The 15151-nt window shown below is 35.2% G+C and overlaps 2 protein-coding genes across 2 annotated transcripts; both read right to left on the reverse strand.

The window, feature by feature from the left end:
• Positions 1-414: 414 nt before the first annotated feature.
• Positions 415-2401, reverse strand: LOC133032681 (V-type proton ATPase 16 kDa proteolipid subunit). The gene is made up of 3 exons (XM_061106815.1): positions 2212-2401; positions 1755-2040; positions 415-920 (listed from the first exon to the last, which is right to left on the reverse strand). The coding sequence occupies exons 1-3, from the start codon at positions 2288-2290 to the stop codon at positions 788-790; spliced, it is 498 nt and encodes a 165-aa protein (XP_060962798.1). The 5' UTR covers positions 2291-2401; the 3' UTR covers positions 415-787.
• A 2426-nt stretch (positions 2402-4827) lies between these two features.
• Positions 4828-14187, reverse strand: LOC133032752 (lysine-specific histone demethylase 1 homolog 3). The gene is made up of 9 exons (XM_061107059.1): positions 13991-14187; positions 11594-13584; positions 11056-11197; positions 8554-10866; positions 8264-8357; positions 7457-7872; positions 6134-6856; positions 5942-6016; positions 4828-5559 (listed from the first exon to the last, which is right to left on the reverse strand). The coding sequence occupies exons 2-9, from the start codon at positions 13444-13446 to the stop codon at positions 5491-5493; spliced, it is 5685 nt and encodes a 1894-aa protein (XP_060963042.1). The 5' UTR covers positions 13447-13584; positions 13991-14187; the 3' UTR covers positions 4828-5490.
• Between the last annotated feature and the right edge of the window lie 964 nt (positions 14188-15151).

Genomic DNA, 15151 nt, shown 5'->3' on the forward strand with positions numbered 1-15151 from the left:
AGATCCTACCAAAATTAAGTGCTTAACATGGTGTGGATGCTTTGAAAGATAAACAACTGTTTTGTGTGTAACCTCATGATCTCTCCATGAGAAAATGTACCCTGTATCTGAAATAGTGTGTAAAGGAGTATTGGCAAGTGTGCCTACCAGTCTAAAATTTGAGCATCATGTTGAATCTACATCCTCTGTAAAATCAGGTAACCTAATAAACTGTGGCAATATAATTGTCACAAATCCTCGTATTCGAATTGATGTTTGCCATGCCTAAGTGTCGCGTCATTCTCTTCTGATGAACTTTACTATGATTTTTTTTCCACACTTTCATTACTAATTGTACTAACCTATAGATTTATGCAACAAATTAAGTGGTACTGATAATTTCGTCAACACTGTCTATCAGAACATTTACAAATCTTTTCTGAGAAACAAATCAGGAGAAAGATTAACATTTAAAATCCAAATACAACGTAGAGAAGTGTGGATAATGAAAATGGCAATAGTAATGCAAATCCAGAGAGCTAGCTAACTCGCAAAATATAATACAGGCAATGAGTCTGCACAAAATGTTGCTATTAGATAGTGAAACTAATTTCCAATTCTATATATATCCTACCATCAGCAATTCAGCACCCAAACTAAAAACTTTAACAAACAATTTCATAGAATTTCTAATTACACCGCAAACAAGATCTTATAGAACACTTCACTGAGCTTTCTTTTTTAAAGGATAACAAGTAGCTCTAGATATACAGCAATGATGAATATAGCAACCAGAAGGAAATATTTCTTATTCAGCTCTTGACTGACCCGCTCGAGATGAGAGGATGATACCAACAATGAGACCATATAGAGCAAGGGCTTCAGCAAAAATGAGAATTAGAATCATACCAACGAAAAGTTTTGGCTGTTGTGCATTAGCCCTACACATCATAAAAGAAGAAAAAGGAAAGCAAATTGTGTTAATTGCTTACTTTGTGACATGAATGATGCACACATCCAAAGAAAAAGTAAAGAAATCATGAATTACACCCACCTACAATTTTGATTAATGAAACATTAAAACCCAATACATGTGCTTAAAACAGTTCAGCTTCAGATGGGCGGACGACCATTAATATCATTCATTGTATATCTTACAAATGCAAATCGATTTTCTTTGCCAACAATAGTACTAATAAAATCTTAGGGGCCACATATCAGCGGTCCTTTTAAACAAAATTTATATTGTATTGCCATAAATATGTTTAGTTGTATAACAGTAAGAACAGAAGAGCAACATATTCATTTGCTAAAAGCCAAAACATTTTGTGACTACAAAGTTGCAATAGAGCACCATATAATAAATCAACAAGTGATTCAGGGAATTAACTATGATTCTCACGTAAGAATGTCAAAATCTCAGGATAAACACCAAATATGAACTTCCAGGATCATCAATCATTTCAGTTCTTGTAGTTGCTCAGTGTGTCTAAAATAAAAAATAAATAAAGAAAACAATGCTAATGATGTTATAAACCTTCCGTAACATCGAAATCCTCTTTAAAATCGAAGACTAGCCCCTATATGTATATATTCTTCCATATTAGGATCAAAGCTTAAAGCCCACTTGCGTATTAAGTATCGACATCATATTCATGTTTAAGGCATGGAATTAAATTAAAGTCAACCCATTGATATAAACCACAAACCAAAAATGTATGATGTCTAAGCTCGAAATTTAGGAGGTAGAATGAAGGAGAAGAGAATATATATACCTAACGCCAGCATCACCGACAATTCCAATAGCCATACCAGCAGAGAGGCCAGCAAGGCCACAAGCGAGACCAGAAGAGAGATGGGCATAGCCATCAAAGAGATAATAGGATTTAGCCTTGGGATTAATACCAGTACTGATAATAACTGCTATGATGAGACCGTAAATACCCAAAACTCCCGCCATAACCACTGGGACGATCGACTTCATGACCAGCTCCGGCCTCATAACCCCCATCGATGCAACTCCAACACCACTCTTGGCGGTTCCATAGGCAGCTCCCATACCTAAAAATCACAAGGCAATATTAATAAGAAACATAGATAGATCCAAACCCAAATGAACCCTCGATCCATATACGAGAAGGAGGAAAAAAAACCTCAATCGCGCAGAATTCGATAGGTATGAAATTAAAACAAGTAACAAAGCAAAACAGGGGTGATATGAAGTTGAATTACAGGAGAAAACGAGGGCAGCGGCGGCGCCGAGGAAGCCAAAGAAGGGAGCTGTTTCATCACCGCTGAAGGTGGAGGACATTTTCGTTGAGAAGATATGCTTTTTCTTGTCAGACTTGATCTCAGTCTCAGCCGATACTCCAAATTTTTGTGTTGTGCTTTAATTAACGTACCAATATTAAGAGTAATCCTATTATTATTAGGATATTTAATAATAATTATTATTAAATTAAGATATAGGAGACTCACATTGTGTTTTTTTATGAGAAATGTTAAAAGGTACTGTGCCAAGTACCCTCCTACGTGTTAATATCGCTATTGGTCTAATTAAGTATCGGGTATCATGTAATTTAATATAATAGTTTTTAGGAAGTATCATTAGCCAATCGCAAAGCGATACGTCTTAAGGGTGTTAAGTACCACTGGTGCCTAATAGTAATTTTCTTTTTTTAATTCTAAATAATAGTAAAAAAGAGATACACACAAATTATGAATAAAGCTATAGAGCATCTCCAATGAACTTGCTTATGTGGTTTAATTTTGAATGAAGTGTTGCTTAATATAAATAATGATCATATGATGTATTTTTTTAATTTTTTTTTATTAGAAAAGAATTAATTTTTACTTAAAAAATCATCAATTCAATGTGATGTGAGAAGATGATAAATTTTATGTGAATATGAGAATATATAAAAAAAAAATATTATTTTAAGAGATGTGTATATTTTATCAATTATAAATGTTGCTAGAAATAAGAGGGATGAGAATTCCACTAAATGATGGAATTATAATTCCTATTGAAGGGTATACCACAGTTATACCCAAGATTAAAGATTATCAAAATAGATCGGTGAGTCACTTCTAATATCGTCATAAAATTTTGAGAGTATAAATTCAAGTAATTGATGGTGAAATTTTATTTATGTTTTAATTTTTATATATTTAAGGTAAAATTCTATTAAATTTAATTTTTTTATAAATTTAAAACGCTAATTAAATATGTTAAATACTAATTAAATAATTATTGTACACACATATGTATGTTAAAATTTCACACACTTCAAATTTACAAAGAAAAATATGCATAAGAAAATTTTGCTAAAAAAAAAAAAAAAGAAAATTAAGTGTAAAAAATCAAAATAACTATAAATTATAATACTAAATTTTATTTTTTCTTGTTTTTAGTTCCCCTACCTAACTTAATGAGATTATTCGTTAAATTGCACTACCGTTTTTAAAAATAAACAAATAAAAATATGAAGAATTACTTCATATACTGTTTTTTTAATTTTTTTTTTAAACTTACAGTTTGAGTTTCTAAAGTGATTGCAATAGGAGTTCCTATACTATTTTTTGTTGCAATTTAAGTTGCAACACCAATTGCAATAGGGGTTTCTATGTAGAATTTTGTAAAAATATAAAAAAAAACTATTTTGAAGTGTAAAAATAAAAAAAAAAAAAAAACCCTAAAAATATTTAGCTATCTACAACATCTATAGCCATTTTGTCTTTGAATTGTGATAGTTTTACAAAAAGAAATGTCGACATTGATTTGAATTTTGAACATAGTAATATTTGCTGAAGTAATTGCTTTGACTAACAATATAATTAACTCCAAATACATATATTTAAAACGATTTTATTTCAAATCGAATTTACATAGTTAAAAAAGAGTTGAAATCCAAATAATTGAATTAGGGAATTTCTTATCTCAGAAAACATAAAAAGAAATTAAAATTAAAAACCCACCCCACCCCACCCCCTCCACTCACACTAATAATACAAAGCCATGCTGATATCTGTATATGTATCACAATGAATGTTATATTAATAAGTAACCTCTCATCTCAAGGCTTGCAATAACTTCAACCAGGTAGCCAAACGAACTAACCAAATTCAATGCAAAGAGAAAAATGGATATATTATGCCATACTAACCGAGATTTTCCCCACATATAGATTCATCGATATATAGATTTCTTGGTTGAGAAGTAAACTCTTTCCATTTTCCCAAAGAGATGACCACATTGAATTTAAAAGCTTATATACAAAACAATAACTGAAAAGTCCTATACAGAACACCGCACTACATAAAGGTATAGCCAGTAGCCACATCATTCTTTCCAGCTTTTCTGATTTGTCCACCCACCTCCACTCCACAGAATTCATTTCTCAACAATACTAATTAGTCTATTAGGAAATTAAATTTAAATACCACAATACATTTTCATAAATATAGAGAAATAGAAGACATACCTCTTGGCATTAGCCACCTCCTTTGCACCATCCTAGCAACATCAAAGCAAACAGATGAAAAGGCAAACAAGAATAAAGTTCCAATCTTTTCCACAACACAGATAACAAGTAACTATGTAATATTAAGCTCGAAACAAAAACTGAATATGCTATTCTTAAGTACCTCACCTTATTTTGCAGAATCTGATGGTAAGAAACAGAGTAACATAGGTGTCTTGTATCATTTTCAGGTGCTAGGATGCGAAACGCCATCAAGGAATAACACGCATACACATACATAAGAACTCAAAACAATTCACAGGAATGTAGATATAAGCCCAAGAAATCTAGGCAGCAGTTAACCGAAAGCAAATTTTTTGCTCAATTTTTGGAGAGCAAAGTGAAGAAATTAATTAAACTTGAAAAATCAAGGCAATGTCAAAATACTTTAGACAATGAATGACAAATATTCTGTGAGCTCGTTTTCTTGTCCCTAAAACAGTCCTACACTGTACAGATTATAATAGTCATAATTATAATTATAATAATAATATAATAAATAAAAGGTCAAAACAATTAGTATCTCATCTTTGGAGACTCAAGGATCCCTGAATAAAAACTAGGGCCTAAACCTTCCACCCTTGGATGCACAACCTTGATGAATAAGTGATGTCTCCATACCATTATATAATGCGCCAAAATGATGTACAAAGCAACTTGCGTCAACCCCATCAGTAGTTGAATTTGTTTTTGCCATTTCCAAAATCTGCCATAGCCCGCTCTAAGCACATTTGAAGAAGTCACCATATTTTGGGCAACGTGCATGGGAGTGAAACATGTATAATTAACTGGGCAATGACAATGCTATTTTCATTCTTCAATTGCACTTTCATATCATTAAAAACTTATTTGGCAGTTCGAATCAAGTACCAATCTTGCATCACCGTGCCACCACCAATGTGTGCTGAGATCATGCCGGTGCGAAATGCTTCATAATATCTCAGATGAAAGCACGTTGGAATCAGATGTTAATCAATCATTATGGCCATCACGATTTTACAATTGGCTTCAAAGCCGCCATGTGCCTCTCAATCAATCTATCCACAAATGCACGGATCTGCAAGTGTAAGATTTCCATGAAAGCTTAGTAAACAGCAAGTTTTACAATAGAATGATCTGTTCATCATTTCTGAGATTCAGACATTCTCAAACAATGACAAAGATACAGTTTTTCAGAGTGTAGAATAATGAAACATTCACAAAATAATACTCTTGAAATATTTTATAAAAATTTCAACACAGCTGCCATTTACCTACATTTTGTTTTTCATTTTGAAAGTACCAATGCAATGTGAAATGACTTTCTATATCAAGTTAAGATATAAAAAAGCCTAATAAACATTGATGACCAAATGGATTTCTATTTTAAATTAGGAAACAGTAACACAAAATGTGAAAAAGAGATCTACGGCTTATTAACAAACATATGTTTTGTGCACCTTGTTCCTGCGCTTGAAATCGAGAAACTCAGAAACAGCCATGGCTTTCTCTGCATCTGTAGCTAGCTCCATAACCTGAAAGTCATATCATAGGAAAAAAAGTGAGAGTCAGCTCTAACCTCTTTTAATATTACTAGTATCACATCAAATCAAACCAAAAATAAAAAAACATATATACAGAAAGTAACAAACCTTAGTTGCACTTTTCTTCATAATTGACTTGTATCCCTCTCTATCTATTTTTTTAGCTTTATACAGGGGCATGAGTAATGACGCAACATAGTCCACAACAGCCTGTTTTATACGGTCTGCCCCTCGATGATGACCTTTTACGGATTCCTTGTTAATTGTAACCTGTGAAACAGAGCTCTCGTTTGCTCGTCCATCAAACTTCCACGAGGGTTGTTTTGAACTAGCATTTGAATCTTCCTCATCCCTGATATGCCCAGATGGATCAGAGAAATTGGATTCTGCTGCTGCTGCTGCTGCTTGTGACTGCCATCTCTCAATGGCATGATAATCCTTAATTCCCACACTACCAGCTGTGTCAACCCATGCTTTTGTATAAATACTGCTGTCTGCAGCAGCACTCTCACCTGAGTGCTCTCTCAAGTTCAATTGAGTAGCAATCTCATTTGAATGGCTTCGCTGAGAAAGGTTATCAGCTGAAATTCTTGAATTATCAAGGTTGACACAAGTGGCAGAGAAATCAACAGACCAATCACGCACCCTGCAATTCCTAGAGTCTATTTCTGATAAACAATCTTGTTTTCCCAAAACACCACCAGACCATTTCCTCCTAAAATCATATTCATCCATTTGAGCATATTGTTCACGTCTAGCAAATTTGTGAAATGAAGGAATCTTGGGAAGCTGCAGCAATGAAGTGCTCTTTGCCTCTGACGATGTATACGCCTAAAATGGTCAGCAATTGTTTCATGCAAGAAGACAACAAAACAGAGTGAGATAGTTCATCTAATATAATAAAAAAAATAAGATAGTTCATGAAATAATCTATATAACAATTAAAAACAGCTCTATGACACCAAAATATTTCCTTTGAAAATCTAGTTGTGCTTCCTTTATTAATAGGTAACATAGCTGCAGCTGCATCCCTATCTATTATGTATTTCACCAAGTAATAATAATGACAACTTGAAAAATAACAATTCATTTACAGGTACCCTTTCACATAGTGCAGACTGCAGATGATTATGGTTTTTGTACTAACTAACCATATTGTACCTTTCACCAACACCAATGAAAAATAATTTTTGGATGGGCAAATGAGAATTACAATAATAATGGAAAAACATATGCAGAAATTTTGAAGAATTATAGAAAAAACTGTATTTAGTTCAGCATCACTCAACATGGCTATTACATGGTTCAAATACTACCAAATAAAAGGAAATTAAAATAACATCCATACTAATTTTCAAAAAAACTGCAAATGAAAGCAAATCTCTCATTGAAGAATTTTTAAAAAGAAAAAAGATCCAATGGAAAACAAACCTCAACAGCAGCAAGCGCTGCAGCACGGGCTGCTTCTACAGCAGCAATAGCAGTCTTTTCTTCTTCAGTCATGCCAGCAGCAGCATCTACCTCAACATGCAAACTGCTTGTTGAGCCCTGGGACCTTAATGAATTGGTTTCTGGTTTGAAGGTAGTTGCTAAAACCTGAATGTTTCCTCTGTTCTCAGAGGCACCATGATTTGCGTGTAGAGGTGGCTTTCCTGAAGCTGGATCTTTAATAGGTTTTCTCTTTGAAAAATCCACAGTAGTTGCTTGCCTTGATAATTTCAAACCACCATTAGAAGCTTTTTCCTTGCGAAAGACTTCCAGCCATACACTAACCAGTTGACTTGCTATGGCACGTATATCACGGCTAGTATGAACACAAACCTTTTCTTTTACAGTTTTCCCAATGCCTACACTCACATAAGAAACAAGTGGTTACATAATGAAAACAGCACATTAACTATATCACCATTGTACCTTGCACTCATGCACAAAAATATTATTTATACGTATCACAAACAGACTGCAAAAGTCTACATGTAGAACATCCTCAAATATCTTTAAACAAAGGCTGCAGATGAAGAATCAGGAATACAAATAACATTTTCAATCAAGCTTAGCTGCATATCAGGAAGGAAGGAGCAGAGAGACACAAATATAAATAAGCAGATTGACCAAAAGTACTCTAAAACACATAAAAGCTCAAATTTTAATCATTAATTACAAACACGTCTACACATGTACTAACAAAATTAATATACAACCAGGCAAATATGAATGCACGAGATAAAAAGACAATACCAGATAAGCGCACAGCAAGTAAGTCTGTTGAAACAAGCACAAGAAGACGAACACAGTGCCGCAAGAGTTGGGTCCCATCCTTCCCCATCGAATCCTGTAATAATTACATATTAGTACCCTCAGAAACCGTGTGCATAAAATAAAGATAAAATGCCGTGAACAGAAAATAGCACCCAGACACATAACTGACTTGATGAGTGAGCTGGAAAATAATACATACATATATATACATATAAATAAATATAGATATATAATATTATATAAACAAAACACTAGAAGAAGCAAGGTACCAGTATCCATGAGTTGAGAGTATTCAACCCTTCTTTGGTGCCAGCAAAGGACTTCAAGATTGGAACAGGAAGATTCAAGAACTCTTTCACAAGATGCAACCGTCCAGCATTAGTTTTTGTCTTAAAGAACATATCCTTTAGAAGAGCTTCCTTGGTCAAAATTTCAGCTCCATCCAAAGAGTCCTTATAAAGTACATTGGACAATTCAACTGCATCAAGTCTCCTTGCTAGGTCTCTCACTTCATCCCTTTCAGAGTCTGATTGTCTTTGTAATGCCTCCATTGCCTCTACTTCTGCTGTGTAATCATTTCCAGTAGTCAATATATCAATTATACGAACTGCTTCACGAAGCCCACTCATCATAGCACCACCAACTGTGTCAGGGTGCTCCTTGCAAGTAGCTTCACCAGCAAAAAATAAGCAATTCTCAACGGGCCTGCCTAATATATCATAATCTTCTCCAGAAGCTCCAACAGCAACATATGAGTAGGCACCGTAGCTGAAAGGATCCTGACCCCAATCTGTCACAACAGATGCAATTGGATCAGGTACTGATTCCTCCCCAAATAATTTCCGAAGAACTACTACTGCATGTTTTACATGGTCAGAAGAGCTCATATTTTGACCATCTATGGCTGCCTTACCAACCACTAGTGCTATAAGAACAGGAGCCCCAACTGTTTTCCTGATATTCCAGAACATAAAGCACTGGCCTCTCTGATTTGTTTCCTCAGCAGTTGCTCCAAAGTAATCCACAGAATCATCCCAAAACACATCAGGAAATTCTAGAACTACTTTATTAAGAACTCCAAATCCAAGCCGCTGGACAGAAGAATGCTTCCACTGGGGTAACGGGGGGGAGAACTTTATTGTCTCTGCTTTTAAACAACCAAGTGGCACTGTAACCAAGACTGCATCACCAGAAAACTCACCATCATTTGATGTAGAAACTTTGACTTTGCCATACTGGCCATCTAAAACTCCAGAAGCCTTTGTACTATATGAAACATCCGTTACAACATGGTTCAGGTGTATCGAAAGTCCTTCTCCAAGAGACTCAACCACAGTGCTGTAACCCCCTTTGATCATACAATGAGCTCCTCCAAAGCCACCATAAACATCATCCTGGTTCCAGTAGGGAAGAGAGACATTCTTAAGCAAAGCAGCACACCCATACTCCAAGTTGGCAAAATGCCAATCCATAACCCTTCTCTCAAGAGGACTCAAAAGCTCATCATCAAAAGAATCTTTCCGGGGAACTTCGCCATCAATACTTGTCTTGGACTCTACAAAACCATCCATGTCAAAGTGCTGTTTCTTCTCTTCCACATTCATCCCAAATCGTGCCCTACGACGCCTTTCAAGAGCATATTCTAAACCCTCCTCAAGAGACATTTTCATAGCATGTTCTCCCTTTTGTGCAACAAGCAATATCATATCATCTAGAAGGCTGTTGAACTCAGCTTCTAAAGCTTCATCCAGATCTGATTGAACTTTTTGTGATTGAACAATGTCATAGAGGGGGCAATCACTGTTTAATATGGTCAACTCAAGGCCCAACTGGGCACAAACCAATGACGATGGATCTGGCCTTCTTTCAGTGGCAACATCAGCCTCAACACCAGTAATAATACTAGCACCAAGATCCACAGGAACTGATAGAGATGACCGATCTGTATAAACACGGCCTCCTATTCTATTCCTAGCTTCCAGTACAGTGACAGAGAACCCTTGTCGTTGCAAGTGGCGTGCAGCAGTCAACCCAGCAGGACCAGCTCCTATGACAATAATTTTCTTTCCAACGTTTGTATGACACCGTGGATAAAGATTCTCCTTGGCATCATCATTAAATGCAGCTTGAATAGGGGATGACTCTTTTTCTACATCCAGAGTCACAATAGGGACTTTACCAACTTCCAATGTTTCACATGATATTTCTGTACTTCCAACATCTATATTAATCAGTCCATCAGGTAATTTGGCATTAATGCTGCTTTTTTCAGTAAGATCAGCAACACACCCTTCAGATTCTATAGCATTTGCTGATTCAGTTGTCAGCTTTGGAACACACTCACTACCTTTCATGGCTTCATGTGTCAGGTTTTCATTATTTAAAATAACTCCATTTTTTGCTTCAATTGAAGTTTTAGAGCTCTTAACCTGACCAGTAATAAAGGAAACTCCATCCTCTGAATCAGCAACTGAAACACCAGAACTTTCCTCAAAAGGCTTTCCTCTAAGAAGTTTATAGTTATGCTCAGTCCCAGATTCTTCTTTGGCCTTCTCGGAAGCAATTCCAAAATTTATATAACCCTGTTCAAAAAATTTAATTAAAGTAAATTCTTAATGCAATGTAAGCTGCATAGAAAAGATAACCCCCCCTCCCCACAAAAAAAAAAAAGTTAAATATATGAAGATGAATTAAAAAAAAATTAGCACATCAATTTCAGAGAGACACAAGATCTCAAATTATGATCAACAACTGAGACTTTACAAACTTACACTCTGATCAAGAAACGCATAAATCTCCCTAATCAGGGAAGCACGTGGTGGTTCATTTGAAGAAGCAATTTCTGTAACTCCACATTCAGAAAGAGGCAAAAGTCGACTGACATCTTTATTCCAGAGACCTAAAATTTGATTCCTGTGTAGGATCAATCAATGAGACTAGCACTTAGAATGTAGTTTTCTTTCAGATGCATAACACAGCAGAAGACTGGTACAAATAAAAGGGAAAATTCAGCATGCCTCCAGCACTTTTGTTTGAAAGTGATAAGACTTCACATCATAAACATATAACATACATTCCCTTGTAAAGTAGTATTTCAATCAAAAAGGAAAGTAAAGACACTAAACAATACACTCGATATCTACCATGTAAAGACATTTGCATTAGTAAGACATAACAGAAAAATCCAAAGTGGTATCATTAATAAATTGGTACTGGAGAGAAAAGTCTAACATGGCATCATTAATGAATCGTATAGACATATCAAAAGAACACTCTTTTAGAACCAGATCCAGTATAGAAATTACTAACCTGCATTCCAAATAGTCCTGAAGGCCGCCTCTGCGCTTCAAGATCTCCTTAAATTTTATCTTCTCAACAGGACCGACTGCACGAACTTTAAGCCCCACAGATACAGCTGCTGCACCATCACCTTCAACCTCAATCCCAACACTTGAAGACCTGTCAATTTTCACTCTCATACGGTCCCCATCCAGAGAAGATTGACTTTCAAGAAAACACTGATCATCCATTAGAATATCCCAATCAGCATCCCCCTCGTAAGCCATGTCAGGCCTGCGCTTTTTAGGCTTGCGCAAACGATACGCAGCTGATAGCTTACCATCTCTTTTGTCAATGTCAGGTAAGGATACTGCATCTTCTAGGTAACTTTCATTTTCATCCGGAGCCACAGATTGAGGAGATGCTTCACGAGTCTCTTCACCAATCAAATTACAATCTTCGCTTTTCAGACAAGTTCCTTTATGTTCTTCAAGATTTTGACCTACATCAGAACCACACTTGTGTGCTCCAGGAGAAGTGGCCAGAATTTGAGACATCTCAACATCACATGTTACTTCATTTTCCTTTCGTGGAGTACCATTACAATCAATGCAATCTTCTTCCTTCTTTTTTGAATTAGAGGCAGTACAAGACACAAGTCGTTGAACATGCTGAGAATCCTTTAGAGATTGATCAGAATCAAGCTCCTCTTGACAATCTAATACTTCCGACGTCTTTAAATGGCCATGCAACGAATTAGAGGATAGAAGTCCGGAAGGCAGCGCTACAGTGGTTTCTCCGGATACTATTTTTTCCACCTTAGAGTTATTTTGAAATCCATTCTTCAGTAAGTTATCATCACAATGAGGTGGTGAAGTTTCTTTAGCAACAAAAGAAGACAAAATTTCACAGTTTGCAATGGCCATGTTTTCAGTACCACTACACATCAGTTCATCCTCGGAATTGCAAGTTTCCAAGGCAACATTTTGTGCAGGAGATACAAGTTGAACGCTAGTACACTGCTTGCTATCTCTGTCATAAACTTTATTTGAGCTACAAGGATCCACCATAAGTTCATCTTGATCCATTGAACGGCAATCCAGCGGATCATCATAAATCACTTTTGAACGAGAAGCTTTATCCTCTGAACTAAATCTGGAAAGCCTACTTTGTTTTCTGTTGTTGGTCTCATAATTCTCTTTTGGACCAGAAACCGGGCGAAACTTTCTCAATAAACCAGATTGCACCTTAAGGAAAAGTGATGATAATGAGTCTTCCATATTATCATCTGAATGCTGACTAGTACCTTCCTCTAACACCATGCCTGAAACATTCTTGTCCTTCAAAACTGAACACCCAGATCCCGTAGAATCCAAACCACCATCATTTGTCCTTGCAGCTGATTTAATCTTGGGTCTCTTCACCTTTCCTTTAGGCTTATCCTCTACCCCGATTTCCATAGTCATATCAGATCCCCCATCAGCCACCAATGAACCATTCGCCGCAGCTTTTGATAACAGTTTTGCATCTGAACCACCATCATCCTCGATGATTCTGGCGGAGGGTGGATCCAAAGATTCAACCACAGCCGAAGCAGAACTCCTTCCCCTCAATGCTGCAGCAACAATATCTTTCTTAGGGGCTTTCAACTTCTTCCTGAAACTCGCCAAAGTATCATTCATTCCCCCCAAATCCTCATCTTCAACCTCTACATTCTTCACCCTTACAGCAACCCTCTCTAATCCCTGCTTCAGCTTTTTAGGGTTTCGTTGTTTCTTCAACTTCAACAAAGACCCAATGGGCTCGTCATCATCCGAATCAAGACCAACTTCCATTTGTTTCGATCTTTTCTTCCAAACAGACCTTTTCTCCTCCCCGTCCATTTTTGTCAGCCCTATCTTTCCAATAAATGTTCTTAAAAAACCAAAAAATAAACGAAGACAAAATCACCCCTTTTTGTAACCCTACCCTAGCTTCAGTGCCCACACCAACAAACAACGATCTCGAGCACGAATCATTACCTTCAGTTTATCCAAATTCAATAAAATAAAGCTCATGCTTATGATTTAACACAAAAGCTACCAATATAGCGAAAAACAAAAACAAAATTGAAGCTTGAAGTTGAAATCCACGACCTATTATTTATGCACATATATATAATAAAATGCAAATATAAAATATAACACTCTCAATAACTAGCTCCACAATCCACATATCAGAAATATACTCCCTCTACTGAAACCAAATTATTATAGATATATAAAAACAAATACTGATAATAATAATAATAATAAACTTTGAAGAAATAAGAAAGCCAAAAACAGGCCTAGGGTTTTTCAGAGAGTGAGTAAGCCCTAATGAATGAGAAAGAGAAAGACACAAATGGGATTTGAAATTGGGATGGGTATAGGGATAGGGATGTCGGACCTGTAAGAGTTTGGAGCTCTGATTGAGCAACGTTAATGGATTTTGTCCAGGAGAGTGAGATGCGTACGTTAGCGTCCAATCGTGGAATTGGTAAGATCGACTCTATAAAACTGCGCCGCTTCTAGTAGTGGGAGAGTACGCAATCGTAATAATATCAAAAACAAAATAAATAAATAAATAAAACAAATATGTAATAAATAAAATAGTAATAATAATTAGAAGAAGAGAGAAAAATAGGAAATTATAAAAAGAGCAAACGAACAAAATCGAATCGGAGTGGGGCGTTTGTGTGCGCGCGCCACAATGGAGAGCTTACCAATTTAGTCGAATTATGAATTGGTCATTACAAAAGTCTATGTTTTGTTTTCGAGCTTTGGAATTTACTAATCTTCACTTATATTTTTTATTTAAAAACAACCTCATGTTTTTTGGGTTGTATCTTATCTCAAAATACTAAATCCATATTAATTTTAGAGATAGTTGCTTTAAAAGTGTTTAAATTAAATTATTAAGTTTGTAGTACTTAAATTTTAAAATTAATCAATTTAGCAATTTAGTTAACAAAATATATTTTAGTTTAATTTAGTTATTTAATGTATATTAAATATTGTCTTTTATATTGATTTTTTTTTTTGACATTGGGAAAAGAAGATTCCAACTTGAACTTTCTTTTTATGAGAAATATGAAATTACTAGGCTAAATATATGAACACATCTTTTAAATTGATTTGAATGAAAGATCTTAGTTTATTTTGTTTATTTTCATAAGGAGAAAATATTTCTTTCATGGAAATAAAAGATATAAAGGTATAGTCAAATTCCCTTCTTATTTGGTTCAATTATTGTTATAGCAAAATCATGTTGTTTTTATGACAAGATTCATAGCTAATTTCGTGGGCGTGAACTTATATGGAAACAAAGAAAAGTTTTTATACTGTTGTACAAATGTGTATAAGCTATCTAAATAGAATTTAGAGATCAACCTCTTCTCTTATCTCTTCTAGTATTTCATTTTCATATCTTAGTTTTGTAAGAAGAGTGTTTCTTTCGTAAAAATCTAAAGTATTTTGATAGGTTTTTGTGTCTTTGTTATTGTTCACTTGTTGTTCATAGAATAAGTTAAAGATAAACTTTGAACAAGTGTAGATCTTTAGGAGAAGA

Source organism: Cannabis sativa, chromosome X (assembly GCF_029168945.1).
Source record: "Cannabis sativa cultivar Pink pepper isolate KNU-18-1 chromosome X, ASM2916894v1, whole genome shotgun sequence".
In the NCBI taxonomy this organism is placed as follows: Eukaryota; Viridiplantae; Streptophyta; class Magnoliopsida; order Rosales; family Cannabaceae; genus Cannabis; species Cannabis sativa.

Coding starts and splice junctions, on each gene's coding strand:
- LOC133032752 (XM_061107059.1), bottom strand. CDS start 13,446: ATGGACGGGGAGGAGAAAAGGTCTGTTTGGAAGAAAAGATCGAAACAA. Junction 7,873..8,263: donor ACTTGCTGTGCGCTTATCTG/GTATTGTCTTTT, acceptor ATGTGAGTGTAG/GCATTGGGAAAACTGTAAAA. Junction 5,560..5,941: donor ATTTCAAGCGCAGGAACAAG/GTGCACAAAACA, acceptor TTACACTTGCAG/ATCCGTGCATTTGTGGATAG.
- LOC133032681 (XM_061106815.1), bottom strand. CDS start 2,290: ATGTCCTCCACCTTCAGCGGTGATGAAACAGCTCCCTTCTTTGGCTTC. Junction 2,041..2,211: donor CGCTGCCCTCGTTTTCTCCT/GTAATTCAACTT, acceptor TGTGATTTTTAG/GTATGGGAGCTGCCTATGGA. Junction 921..1,754: donor GTCGGTGATGCTGGCGTTAG/GTATATATATTC, acceptor TATGATGTGTAG/GGCTAATGCACAACAGCCAA.